Source organism: Gymnogyps californianus, unplaced genomic scaffold (genome assembly GCF_018139145.2).
Source record: "Gymnogyps californianus isolate 813 unplaced genomic scaffold, ASM1813914v2 HiC_scaffold_60, whole genome shotgun sequence".
Lineage (NCBI taxonomy): Eukaryota > Metazoa > Chordata > Aves > Accipitriformes > Cathartidae > Gymnogyps > Gymnogyps californianus.
In genome coordinates, this window is record NW_026114453.1 from 20285 (window position 1) to 43590 (window position 23306).

At 42.8% G+C, this 23306-nt stretch overlaps 1 protein-coding gene across 1 annotated transcript in view; it reads right to left on the reverse strand.

Annotated features, from left to right (window-relative positions):
• Positions 1 to 23306, reverse strand: part of LOC127029009 (nuclear cap-binding protein subunit 1-like) — a 55760-nt gene that overhangs the window by 1960 nt on the left and 30494 nt on the right. Inside the window, exons 14-21 of the mRNA XM_050914681.1 lie at positions 21674 to 21748; positions 20465 to 20568; positions 19584 to 19706; positions 18205 to 18307; positions 15290 to 15383; positions 13084 to 13187; positions 12208 to 12322; positions 366 to 509 (exon numbers count right to left, since the gene is read on the reverse strand). Of these exons, the coding sequence (XP_050770638.1) occupies positions 366 to 509; positions 12208 to 12322; positions 13084 to 13187; positions 15290 to 15383; positions 18205 to 18307; positions 19584 to 19706; positions 20465 to 20568; positions 21674 to 21748 (862 nt within the window). The remainder of the gene's footprint in view (positions 1 to 365; positions 510 to 12207; positions 12323 to 13083; positions 13188 to 15289; positions 15384 to 18204; positions 18308 to 19583; positions 19707 to 20464; positions 20569 to 21673; positions 21749 to 23306) is intronic.

Genomic DNA, 23306 nt, shown 5'->3' on the forward strand with positions numbered 1-23306 from the left:
AAATAGAATGTTGGTTCAGCAAATCTTTTCAGATGAAAATACGTTACTAGCCTCAGATGAGATAATCCATGGGACATTTGACAGACAGAAGCTTTGAACGGCAATGTCAGAATGAATATTTCACTTAGGAGACACTAAGTAGAGTAACTACTTATATTCAAAATACCTTTTGTTTGTTTAGGAAATTGCATGCTATCAAAAGAACTCGTTTTCTCAGGCTCTTGATGCTGAAACAATTCTTGTTTAGGGGAGTTAGGCAGTTCTTTGATTCTTATCCAGAATAAGCCCATCTACCCCTTCCCGTGTACTCACCCCAAGAAAATGATTGATACAAATGATGCTGCAAAGACATCACCCATCATTACCTGGAATATAACAAGGAAGAGATTCTTCTGTTCACTCTGGGCTGATTCTACTCTCTCCTGCAAGCGTTCTATTTGCTCTTCTAGAGGTCCATCTTCCCTATCACTACTTCGGTCATCGTCGTCATCATCTTCATCACTTTCTCGCTGTAAATAAAAATGAAACACAACTAACTGGAGATGTGACTACCTGTGGATTCTGCTAGTATCCATTGGAATGATAAACAGGCCTCTTGATTGACCAAACACAAAGTCTGCAGCACAACTGAAGCTGCTCTGTAGCCTTTCAAATGCTATATGTTGAGGGCTGCTTACTTTATAAATACAATTCAGGAAAGAAATTTGGAAGGAAGGAGAATGAGAAGCTTAAGCTGAATCAACTTGAGACAATGCCAGGATGGAAAAGGCCTGGAAACAAACAAACAAACAAAAACAAACAGAAGAACCATGGCAGGTTGTACTGGGTCTGGCTCGAGTGGAGTTAATTTTCTTCATAGCAACCCATATGGTGCTGTGTTTTGGATTTGTGACTAAAACAGTGTTGAAAACTGTATTGGGTTTATGTGGCAAGGTTTTGGCAGCGGGGGGGCTGCAGGGGCGGTCTCTGTGAGAAGAGACTGGAGCCGCCCTGTGCTGGACACAGCTGGTGCCAGCCAGCTCCAAAACAGACCCACCATTGGACAACACTGAGCCCATCAGAGAAGCCGGTGGCACCTCTTTGAAACATATTTAAGAAAGGGCAAAACGCTACACAGCAGAGAGAACTGAGGGAAAAAAAGTATGAGAAACAATCCTGCATACACCAAGGTCAGAGAAGAAGGAGGGGGAGGAGGTGCTCCAGGCACTGGAGCAGAGATTCCTCTTCAGCCTGTGGAGAGATCACAGTGGAGCAGGTGGATATTCCCTGAAGGACTGCAGGCTATGGAGAGGACCCATGCTGGAGTAGAGGAAAAGTGTGAGGAGGAAGGAGCAGCAGAGAGGAACTGTTATGAACTGACCACAACCCCCCATTCCCCATCCCTCCTGCGACGCTGAGGGGGAGGAGGTAGAGGAGTTGGGAATAAAGGAGTGAAGTTGAGCCTTGGATAAATGTTGGGGAGAAGGTGTTGTTTTAATTTTGTCTTTGTTTCTCACTACTCAAATCTATTTTAATTGGCAATAAATTTAATTTTCCCCAAGTTGAGTCTGTTTTGCCCATAATGGTAATTGGTAAGTGATCTCCCTGTCTTTATCTTGACCCATGAGATTTTCCATCTCTTTTGTCCTCCTGTCCTGTTGAGGAGGGGGAGTGAGAGGGTGGCTGGGTGGGCATCTGGCTGCCAATCAAGGTCAACCCACCACAACAACACACTAATGTTTTAGCTATTGCTGAACAGTGCTTGCACAGCATCAAGGCCTTTTCTTTTTCCCACTTTGCCCCTCCAGTGACTAGGCTGGGGGTGGGCAAGAGGCTGGGAGGGGACACAGCTGAGACAGCTGACCCAAACTGACCTAAGGGATATTCCATGCCATATAATGTCATGCTCAGCAATAAAAAAATGGAGGTTTGGTCTTCCAAGGTAGCCATTGCTCGGAGAGTGCCTGGGCATTGGTCTGCTGGTAGGAAGTGGTGGGTGACTGCCTTTGTATCACTTGGTTTTTTCCTCTTTCCTTCACTTATTAAACTGTCTTTATCTCGACCCAGTTTTTCTTGCTTTTGCTCTTCCTGTTCTCTCCCCCATCTCACCGCAGGGGAAAGTGAGCGAGCAGCTGTGTGGTGCTTGGCTGCTAGCTGAGGTCAACCCACCACACAGGTTTAAAGACTTGCAAGATCATTTTCTAGTGGAGCCACAAAAAGATGGTAGGCTGACTATCATCAACAGAGAAATAGCAGCTCAGTAACATATCCATAGCAGACCTTTTTAAAAACTTGTCTAAACACTGTTCCAGGACTCAGATTTCATTCAAGAACCTCACTGATGTCATAGGACTGCCAAAATCAAATATCTTTTGTGCCAGAACTCAGATGGATCTGGTGGGTTAGCACAGCTAGAGGAAAGGGACTGGAGCCCAGGGTGTTCAAGTGGGAAGACTACATATGAAACTTAAGTGGATGCTCTCCAATTAAAAAGGGCCAGAAAGGCAGCCAACCTCATAACAATAAAAATACCATGCTAGTTCCCCTTTAAAAAAAGAGTACATTATATCAGATCTGCTATCTAGTAATTGAATAAGGAAAAGTCCTACACAAGGAAAGTCCTATAAAAGACTCCAAGGTGCATGGAGCCTTTCTTGCAGCTGTCCCCTGATTATGGAGGGTCAAGCACCCTTTTAGCCAGTGCTTGGGAGAGGCCAATATAAGAGCCAGGCCTAGAAGGCAGCTCACAGACAGAGCCAACAGGTGCAGCAGTTTGTGCAGAAGTGTGCCTCAGCTGAATTTGTACCAGCATAACAGTCTCAGATATGGTGGTAACATGCCACAGAGCAGCTGCCCCTGCCAGGGCAGAGGCTTTGGCACAGACAGAGCTTTGGGTGGTAAAAGCACCTCTCCAAGTCCCAAGCTGCAGGGAGTGCCTGGGGCCTCTCTCTGACACCAGGGGAGAAGGCCCTCTGTTCTGCAGGAGGTATGCTGTCTTGGAGGAGCTGTGTTGCCTACTGGAAGAGTTATGGTAAGAAGTGAGCAGGCTGTGCAGCCTGTGTTCCTCAAACATTATTCCTTGGACCAATTAATCTCAGACTGGCTGATGATTTGTGGCTTGTGCCAATCCTTTGTATCCATTGTGTTAACAAGGGCCATGTTACCCATCTCCCAATATGTTGTCTGGATGTGTAAAAGCCTTACTGAAATGAATTGAAATAGACCTTCAAAATTCTCTTCTTTCAAGTAATGATTTAGATCAGGAGGAGGGAAGCTCAGGGCAGGTGAGAAAATTTTGTGTCAGTGCTGGTAAACATTTGTGGTGCACATCTCAAACCAAGATAAAAAAAATTACTTCCTCTGCCATGCTCCTAAGCATGGTGCCAAACCTAACTGTAACTAGTGTCTGATGTGACTCTGGATTTCCTATTTGTTTGCAGTCGGAATCATGCCAGGGAGACATCTACCCCCTGGCTACTGGAGTCCAGCCAGCACCGACAGCACAGGAGTAGCTGAATAGAATTAACAAAGGCTGGCATGTGGAGAGCAGCCTGAACCTTTTTCAGTTGTCCAGTGTTTGTGTAAGGTGCTGTTAGTTCTCGGGTCCATTAACTTCCAGAGAAACAAGCAAGGAGGAAAATGAGATGCATAAAAACTATAAATATAAACCAAAATTACTTAATGGCTAAAATATTCCCCACAGTGAATAAACTCCAGAAATCTTTCCAGTCAAGTGCTTTAATATTTTCCCCTCCAGATTTTTTAATGCATTGTTTAATGCTGGTTTTTTTAATGTATGTCCTCTGTGAGTGCTAAACAGCTGCCTACTTCCCTTTGTAGGGCCTGTCCTGCTATGCTTGAGACCAGGCTCTGGAACTGTGAATTCCTTGCCACAATTTCTTGGGGAAGAGACATTCCAGAAAACCAGACACAAACCAGTACCATGACTGGAGAGGAGGGATGCCACTGGAGGAAATCCAGAAGCGAAGTAAGATCCAAGACAACAGAAAACAGATGAAAGTGGAGGAGGAAGTGCTGAAAGACAGGCAAACAAGCCTGTCAAATGGTTTTGACATATTTGAGTGCCCACCACCAAAAAATGAAAGCATGTGGAGTCAAGGGTTGGGGCTGTGGGGAGAAAGTCAGAGGCAGTTGGCAAAAAAAGACAATCTGTGAAGTGTCAGGAATGAAGAAGTTCCAACTGAGGGTTTGTTTTGCAGAGACTGGGCAATTGCAAAGTTCAGAGTCCCCACAGCTATGAGGCCTGCACTTCCAGCACACATGTTCAGGTTCCTGTCGTGACCAAGTCCTGTCCTGCAAAGGCAGAGCAGTGTTATTTACTTTTGTGATCAGTGGAAGAATAAGGAGTGAAATGACTTGCGTGACGTTACACAGGGAAACCATGACAGAATCAATTTTAATGGGGGCTCAGCTTTCTTGCACATCCCCTATGACCAGATGTCAGAGTCCAATATTCTCTGATCAGGTTCTTTTGGATATTCCACGTGTGGAGAGTGTAATGTTTGATATCAAATTTACTTATTTGAAGACAGTTGATGTTACACAAGATTTCTAATTTAGCAGAGTGATATAAAATATACTGAAATCACAATACAAATGTGAGCTACACTTAGCAAAATATAGCAATTGCAATATACGGTTCAATCACAATACCAATCTGATCTCCATTACCGGACATAATTGCCAATTTGCCCAATACAACCCAACAGTACCATTCCACATGCTTCACCTAAGGGCAACAAAAGACAGTTGTTGTACCACCAAGGTTGGCTCCAGCAAGGCCTACTGATGGGCAAGGAACCCTTTGATGGGCTTAGATAATGGAAAATGTCCACTAGGCTGTGGCAAGCCTCTGCAACCACATGAAGATGTAAGCACAAGCTGGTGGCCCTCTTCAAAAACTCCAGGGACAACCAGTCCCAGAAAGACCAATAAGATTCATGCAAGTGAGAAAGGTTGCTCAAGCTAATGCTGTGAAATGGCAGAGGGCACCAGCCCTCTAATCACAGAGTGGAAGGCTTAGACTCCAATGGCCCAACAAGGAGGCGTGCATGCCAGGGACAGAAAGGGTTTTGCTGCAGCCTTATCCCAACAGAGAGTCTGACAAGGAATATGGAGAGCCCTGGGGTCCCATTTCCTAGTGCCAAGGCAATGGTGCCAGGAAAGTCAGGTACTAAAAAGGAGTGTAATACCTCAGGCAGCAACGCATTTTACAGTGGCTCTTACTGATGAGACTGCTCAGTGACGAGCTCAGTGTCTCTATCCTTGAAGCTGGAGAATAACACAGTGACAACAGTTTCAAGATGGTGATGGACAAAGATGGTGCTGAAACCTCTGGCCAGCAGAGAGGCATGATCATACAGTGCTTTGTCTTTGGCTTTGTCAGGTGCAAAGCATCAGAAAAGACTCTGTCCACCTGAACAACCAGGTGAGATTCTGCAGCAGCTGTTTGTGCCTGAGAGATCTCTGTTCTGTCAGCACAGCCTGGAGCAATTGAGGATTAAGACAGATGACTCACAGAGGACCCTTTAGTCAATCTTCTTAAGAACAAAACAGCACTGGGGTGGAGGTCGTTGAAGGAGTCATGGGTGGAGCTGAATGATCATAGAATAATGTAGGTTGGAAGGGATGTCTAGAGGTCTCTGGTCCAACACGCTGCTCAGAATCACGTGGTATCACAGAATCATTGAGGTTGGAAGGAATCTCTTGAGATCATCTAGTCCACCACCACCACGCCCGCTCAAGCAGGGTCAACCAGAGCAGGTTGCTCAGGACATTGTCCAATTGGGTTTTGAATATCTCCACTGATGGAGACTCTTGCTCAAAGCAGGTCCAATCAGAACAGGTTGTTCGGGGCCTTGTCCAGTGAAATTTACAGTATCTCCAAGGATAACTGTCCCTTACCCTCATGAACAGCTTCTTCCACTTGCTAATAATTAGAGTGTGTCTACACTGAAGCAAACTACGTGACTGCATCTCATGTATATGTACCCTAGCTAAACTGCTTACTGTCTAAAGCATAAACCCTGATCCACAGTATTTGCTGTGTTTTTATACGTTTGTGTTAGCATTAACTTTTGTAACACTAGAGCCTTGATACATTTTTAGTAGAAATATACTCATTTCACTGATGGTCTGTGCAGAACAAAGTATGACCCAGGTTCCTTGACCACTTCATTGTAAGGGTATGTAGAAGGAGAGTGTCTGCTCCTTTAAGGGTTACTGGTCAAAGGAGCCATACGCAAGAACATACAGATATTTGAAAATCCATGCACTAATACTTTCAGTAAGATTGTGGCTGGGTACTCTCCGTGAGGGGGAGCTGCCCTTTATGTGAGAGAACAGCTGGAATGCATGGAGCTCTGCCTGGGGAGGGCTGATGAGCCAACTGAGAGCTTATGGGTAAGGCTTGAAGAGAAGACGGGTAAGGGTGGCATTGTAGTGGGTGTCTGCTATAGGCCGCCCGACCAGGAAGAACAAGCGGATGAGGCCCTCTACAGACAGATAGGAGCAGCCTGGCGTTTGCAGGCCCTGGTCCTCACGGGGGACTTCAACCACCCCGATATCTGCTGGAGGGACAACACAGCAGGGCATAAGCAATCTAGGAGGTTCCTGGAGCGCATCGACGACAACTTCCTCACCCAAGTGATAGAGGTGCCAACGAGGAGAGGTGCTCTGCTGGACCTCCTACTGACCGACAAGGAGGGGCTCGTTGGGGATGTGAAGGTCAAAGGCAGCCTTGGCTGCAGTGACCATGAGATGGTGGAGTTCAGGATCCCGAGAGGAGGGTAAAAAGCAAGCTCACAGCCCTGGACTTGAGGAGAGCCGACTCTGGCCTCTTCAGGGATCTGCTTGGAAGTGTCCCGTGGGATAGCATCCCCTGGAGGGAAGAGGGGCCCAAGAAAGCTGGTTAACCTTGGAGGGTCGCCTCCTCCAAGCTCAAGAGCGGTCCATCCCAACGAGCAGGAAGTCGGGCAAAAATGCCAGGAGGCCTGCGTGGATGAGCAAGGAGCTCCTGGCCAAACTCAAGCACAAAAAGGAAGCCTGCAGAGGGTGGAAGCAAGGACGGGTAACCTGGGAGGAATACGGAGACGGTGTCCGAGCATGCAGGGCTGAGGTTAGGAAAGCTGGAATTCCCAACTGGAATTGAATCTGGCAAGGGATGTCAAAGACAACAAGAAGGGCTTCTATAAGTACATGGGTGACAAAAGGAAGGCTATGGAAAATGTGGGCCCTCTGCTGAATGAGGCGGGGGGACCTGGTGACACAGGACATGGAAAAGGCTGAGGGACTGAATGCCTTCTTTGCCTCAGTCTTTGCTAGCAAGACCAGCCTTCAGGAATTCCAGGTCCCAGAGACCAGGGGGAAAGTCTGGAGCAAGGAAGACATACCCTTGGTGGAAGAGGATCAGGTTAGGGAATACTTAAGCAAAAAGGATGTACATAAGTGCATGGGCCCTGATGGGATGCACCCACGAGTGCTGAGGGAGCAGGCAGATGTCATTGCAAGGCCACTCTCAATAACCTTTGAAAGATCATGGTGATTGGGAGAAGTGCCTGAGGACTGGAGGAAAGCAAATGTCACCCCCATCTACAAGAAGGGCTAGAAGGAGGACCCAGGGAACTACAGGTTGGTCAGCCTCACCCTGGGAAGGTGATGGAGCAGCTAATCCTGGGAACAACTTCCAGGCGCATGAAGGACAAGATGGTCATCAGTAGTCATCAACATGGATTCACCAAGGGGAAGTCATGCTTGACCGACCTGATAGCCTTCTATGATGAAATGACTGGCCTGGTAGACAAGGGGAGAGCAGTGGATATTGTCTACCTTGACTTCAGGAAGGCCTTTGACACTGTCTGCCATAAGATCCTCATAGAGAAGCTGTTGATGTATGGGCTGGATAAGCAGACAGTGAGGTAGACTGAAAACTGGCTGAACAGCCGGGCCCAGAGGGCACGAAGTATAGTTGGAGGCCAGTAACTAGTGGTGTACCCCGGGGTCAATACTGGGTCCAGTCCTGTTCAACATCTTCATTAAGGACCTGGATGATGGGGCAGAGTGTACTGTACCCTCAGCAAGTTTGCAGATGACACCAAACTGGGAGGAGTGGCTGATACACCAGAGGGTGGTGCTGCCGCCATCCAGAGGGACCTTGACAGGCTGCAGAAATGGGCTGACAGGAATCTCATGCAGTTCAACAAGGGGAAGTGCAAAGTCCTGCACTTGGGGAGGAACAACCCCATGCATCAGTACATGCTGGGAGCCGACCAGTTGGAAAGAAGCTTTGCCGAAAAGAACTTGGGAGTCCTGGTGGACACCAAGTTGAACATGAGCCAGCAATGTGCCTTTGCCGTAAAGAAGGCTAATGGTATCCTGGGCTACATTAGGCAAAGTGTTGCCAGCAGGTCGAGGGAAGTGATCCTTCCCCTCTACTCAGCACTGGTGAGGCCACACCTGGAGTCCTGTGTCCAGTTCTGGGCTCCTCAGTACAAGAGAGACATGGACATAGTAGAGGGAGTCCAGCGAAGGGCCACAAGGACGATTAAGGGACTGGAGCATCTCTCCTGAGGAAAGGCGGAGACAGCTGGGACTATTTAGCCTAGAGAAGAGAAGGCTTGGGGGGATCTTATCAATATATATAAATACCTGAAGGGAGGGTGCAAAGAAGATGGAGCCAGGCTCTTTCCATTGGTGTTTAGTGACAGGATGTCCTGGTTTCGGCTGGGACAGAGTTAACTTTCTTTTTAGTAGCTGGTACAGTGCTGTGTTTTGGATTTAGTGTGAGAATGATGTTGATAACACTCTGATGTTTGAGTTGTTGCTAAGTAGGGCTTATCTTAAGCCAAGGACTTTTCAGTTTCCCATGCTCTGCCAGCAAGCAGGTGTGCAAGAAGCTGGGAGGGAGCATAGCCAGGGCAGCTGACCCGAACTAGCCAAAGGGGTATTCCATACCATGGAACATCATGCCCAGTATACAAACAGGGGGGAGTTGGCCGGGAGGCGCAGATCGTGGCTCGGGAACTAACTGGGCATCGGTCAGCGGGTGGTGAGCAATTGCATTGTGCATCACTGTTTTTTTTTTCCTCCCCCCCCCCTTTTGTTGTATTCCTTTCCATTACTATTATTATTATATTTCATTATTACTATTGTTAGTATTATATTTTACTTTAGTTATTAAACTGTTCTTATCTCAACCCATGAGTTTTACTTTTTTTCCTTTGCTTTCCTCCTCCTCACCCCACTGGGAAGGGGGAGGGGGAAATGGCTGCGTGGTGCTGAGTTGCTGATTGGGGTTAAACCACGACACAGGACAAGAGGCAATGGGCACAAACTGAAACACAGAAGGTGTTGTCTGAACATAAGGAAAAACATTTTTTACTGTGAGGGTGACTGAGCATTGGAACAGGTTGCCCAGAGAGGTTGTGGAGTCTCCCTCCTTAGGTATATTCAAACACCATCTGGACATGTTCCTGGGCAATCGGCTCTAGGTGGCCCTACTTGAGCAGGAGGATTGGACAAGATGACCTCCAGAGGTCCCTTCCAACCTCAATCATTCTGTGATTAAATGATGTATAGCAAGAAAGGGGGAATCTGGTAGAGTAAGGCACATTCAATACATTCAGTTACAGATATCGCTTCAGTCTCACAATGTTGTTTCTCTGCAATAATATCCATAAATTAACAGCTATAAACATCAATTTTTTGTAAAAAGAGTATGTGCAACTTAAGACAGAAATAGGGCCATGTGCTAACTCACCTACTGTATGCAAAACACACTTGCAATTCATATTTTTGAATGCAAACTAGTAACTTGAAAGATACTCTGACAACTCTGAATTACTGCAATATTTAAAGCAGAAGGACTTGAGAATTTGTAGTAATTGAGAATTTTGACATTTTCTTCACCACAGGATCATACCCCCACACACACAACCTAGACTAACTGCTCAAGGACCAGTGGACACTGTGTTAACTCCCCTAGGAGCAGGCAGGTAAGCCTTGGCCTCATCCCATAACATGCCAGTCCACTTAGCACTGGGGCCATCACAATTTGACATTTTACATCCTCAATGAGGAACTGCAGTCTGGTAAAGCATCTGCTTCCAGAACTACTCATATTTTGTCTATTTTACTGTGGTGGGTTAATGTTGGCTGGCTGCCAGGTGCTCACCAAGCCGCTCTATCACTCCCCCTCCTCAGCAGGACAGAGGGAGAAAATAAGATGAAAAACTCGTGGGACGAGATAAAGGCAGTTTAATAAAGAAAAGCAAAGTCCGTGGGAGGAATCAAAGGAAAAAAAAAAAAAAAAAATCCGTTCTCTACTTCCCATCAGCAGGCAATATCCAGCCACTTCCTGGGAAGTAGGGCCTCAGTGCACGTAGCGATTGCTTCGGAAGACAAACGTCTTAATAACGAATGCCCCTCCTCCTCCTTTCTCTTAGCTTTTATTGCTGAGCACAATGTCATATGGTATGGAATACCCCTTTGGTCACTTTGGGTCAGCTGTCCTGACTATGTCCCCTCCCAAGATCTTGCCCACCCCCAGCCTACTGGACTTTGGGGGTGGGGGGGTTGGAGAGACAGCCTTGATGCTGTGGGAGCACTGCTCAGCAGTAGCCAAAACACTGGTGTGTTATCAACACTGTTCTAGCTACAAATACAAAGCACAGTCCTATGAGGGCTGCTATGGGGAAAGTTACCTCCATCCCAGCCAGACCCAATACATTTACTTACAAAAGTTATCTCATGGCATAACAATGCCCTTTAAAGCACTCGGTACTCAAGAGCTGCAGCTAGGAGACAGTACAGAAACAAAAACATAGGCATATCCATTGAATGATACCAGACAATCTCTTTGCCTCACAGTGAAATCAATGAATAGCTCTTCAATACTCACAAACATTTGTTAATTGCTGATGAATATAGATTGAGGAGGTAAGCAACTACCGTGGCTGTTGCTGGGAATGAGCAAGGAAAAGAGCTGAAAGAGTTGGGATGAACTGACATCAGCAAACCATGAGGTCCTAGTGATCTCTCAGCTGATGCTCATAGGAAATGACTCGTGCTGGTGACATTTTTGCATGATCCTGCATGTGTTTCATGTTGTGCCAAATTCTGATGTTAACCTAGGCCAAAGATTTAGAAGTAGCCTAGTGTTTTGTGCAGGTACTGGAAGACCATAGATCAACAAGGAAATACTCTCCTTTCTATGAAACTAAGATAATTTCTATAAATTGGCTTCATTCGATATCAGGATTAAATATTGTAGTCAGCCAAACTGTCTTGGGTCCTGCCCTCTGGGGCTGCTACAGGAGATACCACTCTCACTGTACTTTACAGCATCATTACTTAGACCTGAAGCCCCAAAATAGCCAAAAGCGAATTAAAAAAAGGACTAATTAGAATGGAGTGGCTGGCTAGGGACATTGAAAGTATTTGGTGCCATAAAACACTCAGATGGGGAAGGCACAGAAAGCACCTTCTTTTCCCAAGTGCAGTACAAAATCCCAGTAACCCAGCTGCTTGTCCAGGAATAACAAGCTTCTACTATCACTTAGGACTTAAGAGTCCACTCAATGTGTCTAAAAATATTTGATAGTCATCTCACTGTAAATAGTAGTCTAGGTCATACAAGGACATTCAAAAACAAAATCCAAGAGAAGCAAAAGGCAGATGCAACTGTCCGAATCCAGCAGCATCTGTCAAAAGAACAGTGACAACTATCTCTGCTTCTCAATGACAGCTGGCTGTTTCCATGCACTTCTCCACACAAGATACGAGGTCCTAAATGACTACTTACTAGTAAAATCTGAAAGTAACTAACAGAACCTACAGTAAACTTGAGTATGAATTTGACTGTTCCTATTGCTACCCAATAATATAACAGGAACCAAGATTCAAAAAAGAGAGTGAAAGAAGCTCATGTTGGAACAAAAACTTACAAGAAAAACTTTGAATGGTGCAAATGCACGTGAACTTCTTTAAAGACTTCACTGAATTCTCAGGCTCTAACAGCCTTTAGAAAAACAAACGAAAAATGTGTCAGCTTTAGTGTCCTAGTACTAGAGATAGCAACACACATAGATATGCCTCCTGACAGTATTTTTATTCAGCCCCTCCGAGAACCAATTGCGTGTCAGTCTGAAACATGACAGCCTGCAGGTTACTTAGCGTCAAATATATGTATAAAAAAAATAAACAAATTACTCTTTTGTGCTGTCTTGCCAATCTTGCCTTAGTCTCCTCCAGTTCTTTGTGAATCTTCAGTACATGCTTGTTCATTTTACGAATTGTGGAATGTAAGATTTCCCAGACATAGAACCTAGGAAAGATGCAGAACCCAAAACAGTAAATTGCACACTGTTCCAAGACAGAAAATGCACAGGTCTGCTATAACTCTCAACTCTTCTTATTCAAACCATCAGAAACAGGGCAACTTTCTATTGCTACAGAGCAAGTTAAACTAATAAACAAATAAAGAAGCACACAACACTGATCTGGGGGAAATTTACAACATTTCATCGTTATTACCTAGGAGATTACTGGAGTGAGCAAACGTTCAATATTAAGAAAGCATATCACTCACTTCTTACCTGTACTTTGCACTGAATTACCAAACCAGTGCTTTATTTCAGAATCATTCTGCAACACTACTAGCATCAAACTGCCAGGTCTGAGCATTTTTCCCACTCTCAGTAAACAATATATCTGAGGGTGATGCAGGATACATGCCCTAGGTGCAAGCCAAGACTCCACCAGGCTAGCAGCTATACAACAGGGTTAATGGTTCTTGTCCAGAAATGGTCCTAGAGCTTCTCCTTCGACTTTGGCAAACTTACAGGCTACTTGCATGAATCTTGCTAGCATAGCTTTTTGCAGGACATAGAAATGCACACTGCAGCTCAGAGGAAAATACTAAAGCTTGTGTTTTAGGGAAGCAACACAATTTTATGTAGAGTTTAAAGCAAAATAATGAAAGTAAAAACTACAATTATTTTATGTTAAAAAAAAAATGGATTCTAACCATTTAAAATAAAAATTCAGATAAAAAGCAACTGAAGACAGAAATTCCACACTTGTTACCTAGTAAAATCATGCGCAAGTTCTGAAGAGAAGATCCAGTTTGCTACCGCAGCGCAATCAACAATCTGTGTTCGAATCATCTTATCCACAAGAACAGCAATCATCTACATTTTGGGAAAGGCAAGATGGTCATTCCTACCGCAAGAAACGGTCAAGTTTACCTGCTGCAACATGGAGCCTGTGAAATTACTGTGGGCTAAGGTACAACCAGTGCTGGGTTGTATGAAAAGCTATTAGAGTCAAGTTTGGGTTTATGTAACTTTGCAAATACATTAGTCAAACTAATGGGTATTTTCAAACACTTTAGGAAGCTAGTACTGCTTAAAGCAGACATCTCATTTGCTGAACCTAAAAATGCTCAGACTAGGGGAGCTGTATCAATCATGCCAAGTATGCATTCACATTTTAACAAGTCATCTTTACTCCTCATGAGAGTGATGACTTCACTTTTCATTCAAGTGAGTACTACTGCTATTCCCAAGAGCAAAAATACAAGAACTGAATTTTGAGACAAGGCATCAGAGAAGCAAGTCCCAATAGTCAACATTGGAGTATCCAACCAGAAGATGTGTTCCTGTTACATAACCATAAGGTAACAGCAATTGCTAGCCTACTCTCCTTGGACTGCAACAGTCCCCAACTACAACCATATGCTCTTTCCTGCAGGACCTCTTCATTTTAGAATGAAACCAGCACTGTATATAAGTATTTACTACAGGACCCTACCTTGATCAAGCAAGTAGCTACAAAAACTATCTTGTGATTAGAACAGCTTTGTGCCATTCAGAAGAAAGGGCCCATCTTAATTATTCATGTACTCTATACTGCAATACCCAAGAAACTCAATCTGCAACATATTTATTCTCATAATCATCCATTCTCAAATAGAATAGGGAAGTGTAACAAAGCTCAATTTAAGGTATAAAACTAAATTAATGGAATGAATCAGAGAACTCATGACTCATTTCTCAATTTCCAAGATTGCTTCCTATATGCAGAAATTCATCCTGGCATTATCCAGATTACCTAGTTTGAGCCTTCATGTAACACAGACATAGGAATTTGTGAAATTATTCAATCTTGATTTTAAAGTTTTCCTTTATGACATCAAAGCCTTTGTGCCCCCAGAAAATAGTTGAGGCTGTGACCATCCATAATTTAAAGGTTGATATTTCAGGTAGAAATTTATATATATATATATATTTAATCTCTGCTTTTTTTTGATCCTTTTATTTAAGAAGCTATTTTACAATATCTTACCTCTCTTTCTGGACCTGACTTTTAAGAATATTAAAATTAATCTTTTAGTAACCCTAGAAAATGGGCCTTAGGCCCAGTAGCAGATGCAAGGATTCTCCAGCACTCAATGAGATTACTTTTGGAAGTCTGGCTCATGCAACTGAGGCACCAATCGCTTCCAGACATAATATCATATATTACAAACACACCAGGGAGAAATATCCAAATAACTAATGCAGAAAAACTGAACACAAGTTTCTTACTGATCTCCATTTATAAAACAACGACAACATGGGGAAACAACAACTGCTGTGAAGAAACTGCATGTTTTAAACAACTGAGGTATTTTTCATAGTTCTTTCAGCACATTATTTCAGACTCGGGAATGAACTTTAACCATGGTAGTGTCACAGACAAATCTGTTCTGAACGGTGGTTGAGAGCAGATTTACTTGCTCTGTCTGTGCATAACACTGATTCCAACCTGGTCTTTCTGGCTCATTGTGATTGCTAGTGAAAAACCACACAAGTGCTAAATAACCAGGTTCTCTCTTTTTGCCTACTAACCAGGTTCTCTCTTCAGCCTACTTCTGTGTTACAAGATCTACATCTTAAAAAGCATAAAGCACGAGAATACTGTTCTAGTATTGAAATTTTGAAGAAAAACAGGGTTGGGTTGGGTTTGTTTTGGTTTGGTTTTTAAGTTATTCTCTTGTAAACCAGAGCAGAGCACAAAGCTGAAAGTCTTCTACACTGAACTTTTAATGTGAAAGTCTCACTGACAGAGAATAAATTTGATGTCCAGTTTAAGGCACTTAACAGTAGTAAACACAACTTCAATTCTTTTAAATACAAATAGACAATAGACAGTATTTTTAAGTAAACAAAGGAAATTGTAATGCTTTATATTTTATCATGACTTTCTATGAGTGGAAACTTCAACAAATATCTGCCATTGATGCTCTTACCTGCGGATGATTCTTCCAAACCTCATATACAACTCTCAGGACATGGAGTTTCCCCTCATCACTTTCAGCAAGTATTTTGAAGACTTCGTGAAACCTTTAAAGAAATATAAGTAGTCAATGGAGGGGTTAGGATCAGGGCAATGAAGCAGGAGACACATAGTAAGTGGCTTAGATGGTCCCAACATTTTCTTTTGGCCAATCTGCAACAATTCTGGAAAGGCTACCCCCTGACAAATAGAACTGTCCTGAGTTTAAAACGTTGCAGAGACAAGACAACTCCTAAAAGCAATGTAACCCTGCCTCAGGGGCAAACTTACTCCTCAAAGCTAGGCTACAGTTCTCATGCTTTTAAATGCAGGAGAGAACTCTGCTGCTTGGTGTGCTTATCTATATGCAGGCAGAGTGAAATTTGCTGCTTTTTGTGCCTTGGACTTTGCCTATTGATAGGTGTTTCCATAACCGTAGACCATTATTCAATCTCCCCTCTACTGAGGAAAGCACTGAGAGCATCTAGTTCAGTAGAGTTAAGCTGACTCCTATGTCAGTATTCACAGCCCAGTTTATGTAATGTAGCTATAAAGTTTAAATGGCTCCTTTTGACCTTATGGATTGTTGATATGCAGCAGTGAAACCACTATAACTCTGAATACACAGTCCTGCTCCTTATGTTACTGACTGTAGGCTAGTGACCATCGTTTGTTATAAACCGTCATCATAAATCTTCCATGTGCAGACAAAAATCAAGCTTTTACATTTGTAAAGTATATAAAGTTGTATAAATAGAAAAATAATTCAGTAAGTCACGACCACCTCTTTCATACTGAGACAGTTTAACAGCATCAAGTATGCAGTGTCAAAAATAAGTTATTTTCATCTCATTTTGCTTAAACCGTTGCAGTCAGTCCTCTAGAAGTTAAAGCATGTCTTTAAGAGCATGCACTCCAAAAATATTCTAGAATAAATTTTATATTGCTTAGGTATATTTAAGAAGTTGTGGGTTGATTTTTTTTTTTTAATTATTTTTAATTTTTAAAAAAAAACCCCACCAACTTAACTGATTTTGAGTCATACTGGTTGTTGCAACACACTGTAGAAGACATGATACTGTCATGGGAGGTATGCAGTCACTCAACATGAAGCAATATCACTTGCTCCTCAGGACACTCAGCAAATGATTAATTTTAAAATGAACTAATCTACCAGCTGTTCCTTCTCTGTGATGCTCCAAAGTACATTATGCTTGTGAACTCACAGATGGAGCCAGCCAAAGGGGTTTAGGAAAGGTTCCCCCCATGCATACATTATATGGCTTTGTACATTTAAATATGCATCAGTCTTTGGAATACAGAATACACAGCAAAGAAACAAACCACCTGATCCACTCTACGATGGCTTCCCAGCACTTCAGATACTAGTAGCATAATGTGCTGTTGGACAGTTAAGGAAAAATAGGTAAGGTTTGATGTGAGAGAAAAAAAGCAGGGCAAACTACAGTAAGTACATTTTAAAGCCAGCTGCAGCAGTACTCCTCTCCCATTATTCTTTGGGGTCTTCTAAACATAAAATTCATTAGCATCACAAAGCAGTCAAGCACTTGCAAGCACCTCCAGGACAGGCAATAAGCTATCTGCTGCACTGTGACCATTTTCAGCTCCAACTTTTCTTCCAGTCAGGTAACAGCTCTTTGTCTCATGGACTTTGTAAGTCTAAATAAAGTTCAGTAATGCAAATGAAACCGAAAACAGAGAACCCATGGCTTGAGCAATAACTTTCCTCTTTCAAAGGAAAGTATAGACAGAGTGCCTCATTTGTTTGATTTAGAAACTATCATTAAGAGGATGTAATAGATTTGCAAGTAGCTAATCCGGACACTAGCTAGGATATTTTTCATTACACAGTGGGTGTTTCTCAAGACTTTGCAATAGTATGCACAAAGAATCATAACACACCACACTTGTTAGAAAGATTACTTAAGACTTCCTATTAACTCTCTTTATATTTTAGGTAGATTAAGTTTTCATAATTAGGAGTCACATACAGAAATATCTACACACTTAATGAGTTGATGAACTGCCACACAAATGATCTCCCCCCTGTTTGTTTTTTTTTTGTTTTGTTTTTTTAAACCAACTGACTAACCTGCATGTTATTGATTGATTTAAACACAACAGCACAACCCAACAGCAGTATGCTTGTGCAGACAACTAACTCATAGCGCAATACCTTTTGTTAGTAACAAAAGCAAGGTGAGAGCTGGGTTGAAGGACATCTTTGTAGGCTACAATGAAGGGTACAAGGGGATTTATTTCAGCTCAATTTCAGGAGTAACATTTGCATTTGAGAAAGCTACAAAGATTTTTGGTTTTTTATTTCAATAACAGACATTTACAACATTCTCCACTGCACAGATGTACGTTTCCTCTCGCACTTTCTGCCAACGTTAAACTCCAGGAAAGACCTAATTGCTTTTGTGCAGTGACTGAGTACCAAACAGTCTCTATTTTAGAACCCCTACAGGGCTACTGGTAGAATCACAGACATTCAAGGATGTACTCAGTCATGCTCAGGTGAAGAACACTGATATGCCCAGATTTGACAACAGGAAAACCCCAAATTGATATGTACCTTTATACTTGCAAGAGACTTAAAGCAGACAGAACCCTCACCCTAATGCAATCAACATGCTTAAGATGTGTATGGTCTTGTTAATAACTCCATTCAGCTACGTAACCTAGTTTTCACATTACCTTCCTTTTAGTAGTGTTACTGCTTCTGCCCAAAACACACCATCACATCACACTGTGTAGCATCTAAAAATGTTACTGAAGCCTGTAGATGAGTTCTTTTATCAGGCACTTCACTGTCAGAATGAAATGGTTCTGTAAGCCCCAAAATAAAGCACATGCCACACTTACTTAGCCAGAGCACTGAAGGAGTGGCTGAAAGACTTCGCAGCTAGATGGAGCAGAGTCTGTACAAAAACTTCTATTTTCAAAGGATTGAAGGTGAATCCTTCATCTGCAAGTTATTTAAAGTTAAAACAATAAGTACTTCAAGTAGAGGTTTTAATTTGCTCCAGAATCTTTAAAGATAATTTTTGTAAAATGAATTAAAACAATAAATTAAGTTTCAGCGACTGGATTTTGCAAGGCTGAACAGGGAGTTAGTAAATATCTTCTAAAAGGAGCAGATCTTGGGACTTCCATTTGTCATGGAGAAAACATGTAGAAATAGTTCCAGGTTAACAAGAAATAGCAGCAGAGAGACAACTATGCTAGTGGCATCTAACAGCACTGACGGAGAGAAGCAGGGAACAACAGCTGAAGACGCTGCAGAAGTCTGCATTGGGTTGGAGACAAGGCAGGCCATAGAGCATGGGAAAGGGGGAATGGATGAGAAGAGAGGAAGCTGCAGATGATTATAATACAGAGGTTGGGTATTTGTAATGGTTGGGGAAGGGGGGCACCAATTGTGCATAGGGGATGTGGGACACTTGAGGTGAACGGTTCTGAATCCCCTGGACACTGCTGTAGACCTGCTGGCAACAACGGGTAAGAAAAGGAACATCGATTACTACGTGGTCTTTATAGCAAATCAAGGAAAACAATACTGGCTCTCAAGCAAAAAAAGGCTCACTGCTGCTCTGTGCCTGCATAACAGAACACTTACAAGTATTGCAGTATTACCCAAACTGTCCCTATGTTTTAAAGATCACTCCTCAAACCTGTAGCTCACACTCCTTTCAGACCCCAAGAGCACATTGGCTTTGGAAATTGAGCATTAGGTGTGGCTGGACCAACAGCAAAGCTGGAAAGAACTTGAGCAAAGTCCTATTGTGAGAATGCCCATTTCATTTAGATCTAGGGAAAGCTAAGGTAGCCAGGGTGCTAGCTTTAACTGCTATGGGACTATGTCAACAGGAGGCAAGCTCTTAAGTAGGGCAAAGGCACTGGATCTTCGGGACAAAGCTGACACCATGAAATGAGCTCTAATGCTGAAGGCAAAGGAAAATGTTAAAAATCCTTCATGCCACCTCTGTGGATAATTAGCAGAACCCACATCAAGGGCCAGGTTGCTTCTATTAACTAGAACAGACCTGTCTCTGTACGTGACAAGAATAGAAGAAACACTGACAATTGTATGTTACTTCCATTTATTGTTAAACTGAAACCAACTATTAGAAAGGAAAGCATACAGTTCAATTAGCAGCAGAAACCATAACTACAGGACAGCAAAATGGTTTAGATGCAAAACTAATGACAACCTTGCAATGCCTAATATCAGATGTCCTTACCATCGTCGTCATCCTTATTTGGATTAGGCACATCTTTTAAAATGTTGAAGATTTCATCGTTACTGGCCTTATTTTTAATTGCAATCGTTAAACAGAGTGCTACAGTATACCCAGGAAGAGACCCTAAATGAAAACAGAAAGTTCATATAATCCTTTTCAAGTCTAGGATGGAATGAATATTTTTACATCAGCGTGTTTCTCAGAGAAGCATGTACGCTTCCCAGCTACCCCCAAAACTTGCTGCTCCCAATACCACTGTCCATATGACCGTTCCATAAAATTCATCAACGGGTTTCCTATTCTTCACAAATTCAAGCCCTTTTCTAGCATCTTCAGAGTTGAGGGGGGAATAACTCCCCTGATTAAAACTCCATTCTAATTTCCATCAGCTTCTTGAAAATACAATACTTACCTGCATTTTCTCACTTATCTCTGCCTTTGATAATGACAGATCCTTCACATGATTTGCTGCCTCTCTGCTTGCATCATTAAACCAAATTTATTTAGTAAAATCTTTTATTGTTAAGTGCCCCATTCATTCAAAAACAAGTCCATATTATCTTTTGCTACATTCATTTCTGCACAGTATTCTGCCTGAATGATGGAAATAAATGAAATTTTCTTTTTTTAGACTCCTGGCAAACCAAAGCAATGCTGTAGCATCTAGACTGCAGTCACCTCAGTATGATTTAACTTCATACAGCTAGACTTTTTTTATTTTTTTTAAAAGATCCAGACATAGCACTAGATCAAAATCAAGCATATTTATTTCAGCTGAGTTCTCCTTCATGAAGTTAAGTGACTTGACACTCAAGCTAGGACATTCCCTTGCTTTGAAACAATTTGCTTGGAATTGAAGTTTCAGTAACTTAAATACTTACTATTGCTTTCATCTCCATATTTGTAAATACACACTGGGTTTGCAGGACTGAGGACAGAAAAGCTTGGAGGAACAATGTCTATTATTCGCTGATAGTAGGAAAGCCTACAAAAGTAAGTTTCACAGCAGTAGAATTATAATGGCATATCATCATCAGGACTGACTCAACTCACTGATTTAAAGTATTTTTCCTATTTTTTAATTTGGACTGTGCAAAAAAAATAAAATCAAAACGTTTACTCAATGCAATGGTAGTTCCTGACAGATAGCAAGAGCTAACTTAATCAAAACTTTCTAGTAGATGATTAATACTAGAATTTAATCCTCACAGAAGTCTAAGATGCTACGGGGACAACTGGTAAAAAACCGGTATTAAAAGCGGGGGGGGGGGGGGGGGGGGGGGGGGGGGGGGGGGGGGGGGGGGGGGGCGGGGGAGGAAAAAGAAAAAAAAAAGATTAAACCAAATGGCTTCATTTTACCTTCCATCTTACTTACCTTACAAATGCTGAATTCCTCTACTAAATTCACAGTAAAATCAAAAGGAGCCACAGACAAAATGAAATCTTTCTGCAGCACAGCAATTTCACACTTCATACATTAAACTCTCGCAAAACAGGTAAGCTTTTTCCGTGTAAAATACTGAATTACATAGGTTCTTTGAACATTTTGCTCTTGCACTCTCCTATACCCCCCATTTCCACAATCATTAGCCCAATCCTGACAGCTGTTGTGTTTTTGCAGCTTCTTTTTAAGGTCCATGAGAATTGGAGATGCCCAGAACAATCAAGATACTTATTTATCTTAAGCTAGGGATATAATAAACCCCCCTATTTCTGTTAATAACCACTGTTTTCCAGCAAATTACCTGAACTCTTTTTCCTTCCCTGCCTGCCCTATTATCAACTCTTTTTACCTATCCCCAAGCAGAAAAAGTAAAGCCTTCTTAATTTGTACCTAGAAGGATGTCACCTCCACTTGCTCCACCTATTTGTCCCCCAGTGCACTAAGAAAAGCAGTGCCCTACAACAGATGCACTAGAACAAAACTGAGCAAGACAACAGAACAGACTTTAGCTAAAAAAGTTAACTGAGAAAATATGTATGCTTAAGACAAGAGCCACATTAAAAGGAATGCATCATTACCTGGAAGCAATGGCCAAACTTCAATTTAACATAACTACAAAAGCAAGATGTTCGGAAGTCTTACTTACCTCATGCATTTTTCCAAAACCTCTCTCACAAATTTGGATTTGGGCTTCTCAAGGTCCTGAGTAAGACAGTCTGACCTATCAAAGAAAAAAACCAAACAAACAACCAAACCAAAAAAACCCCACACGATCATGTCTAACAAATGTATTTGTGTTCTAATCTGTTTTGGTCTGATACAACAGGTAGGGAACATTCACTGGATAATCACAATTCATAAAATCATTCAGGTTGGAAAGAATCTCAGGAGGCTACATACTCCAACTTCCTGCTCAAAGCATGGTCAACAATGAATTCAAACCAGGTCACTCAGGGTTTTGACCAATCAGTTCTGAAAACCTCCAAGGATGGAGATGCCACAACCTCTCTGGGCCCCTACTCTAGTGCTTATCCTCACAATGAAATATTTTGCTTTATATCCAGATGGAACCTCCCCTGTTTGAATTTATGGCCACTGTCTCTCGTCCTCCTGTCATGCACCTCAGTAAGGAGACTAGCCCCGTCCTCTCAGTAACCTCCTCGTAGGTATTAGAAGGCTGTTATTAGGTCCCCCTGAAGCCTTCTTTTCTCCAGGCTGAACAAGCACAGTTCCCTCAGCCTCTCCTCATAGAGCATGTGCTGCAGCCCCCTGACCAGCTTGGTGGCCCTCTGATTAACTCCCACCAGTTTCTCAATGTCTGTCTTGTATTGGGGGGGCCAAAACTGGACACAGTACTCTAGATGAGGTCTAACACGTGCCAAGTAAAGGGGAATAATCACTTCCCTCAATCTACTGGATGCACTCCTGTTGACACTGCCCAGGATACTGTTTGGCCTTTGTCACTGCCAAGGCACACTACTGGCTTTTGTTTAGCCTATTGTCCAGCAGGACCCCCAAGTCCTTTCCAGCAGAGCTGCTCCCCAGCCAGTCAGTCCCCCACCTGCACCATTGCAGGGGGTTAGTTCATTCCAAGTACAGGACTCTGCATTTGTCCTTGTAGAATTTTGGGAGGTTCCTCTCAGGCCATTTCTCCAGCCTGAATAGGTCCCTTTGAATGACAGCCCTGTCCTCAAGCATATCAACTGCACCTCCAAATGTAATGTTGTCTGCAAGCTTGATAAGGGTGCATTCTGTCTCCTCCAGGTCATTGATAAAGATCTTAAACAGGACAGGTCCCAGAATTGACCCCTATAGTACTCTGCTTGTAACCAGGCTCCAGGCAGAGTACAAACCATTAACCACTACCTTCTAAGCCTGAGAGACCAGACAGGTTTTCATCCATCTAGACCATAACAATCCAATTTGGATACAAGGATGCTGTAGGAGACCACGTAAAAAGCTTTTCTAAAGTCAAGGTGGATGACATTCACAGCTCTCTCCTCGTCCACAAATTTAGTCCTTTCATTATACAAGGCAATAAGGTTGGTCAGGCATGATTTACCCTTGGTAAACCCATACTGACTGTTCCCAGTCACCTTCTTATCCCTTGTGCTCAGAAATGCATTCCAAGAGGACTCGCTCCATGATTTTCCCAGGGACCAAAGTGAGACTGACAGGCTTACAGTTACACAGATTGTTCTGTTGGCCTTTTTTGAAAATGGGTGCAACATTTACCTTTCTCCAATTATCAGGGACCTCTCCTGATCTACACAGCCTTT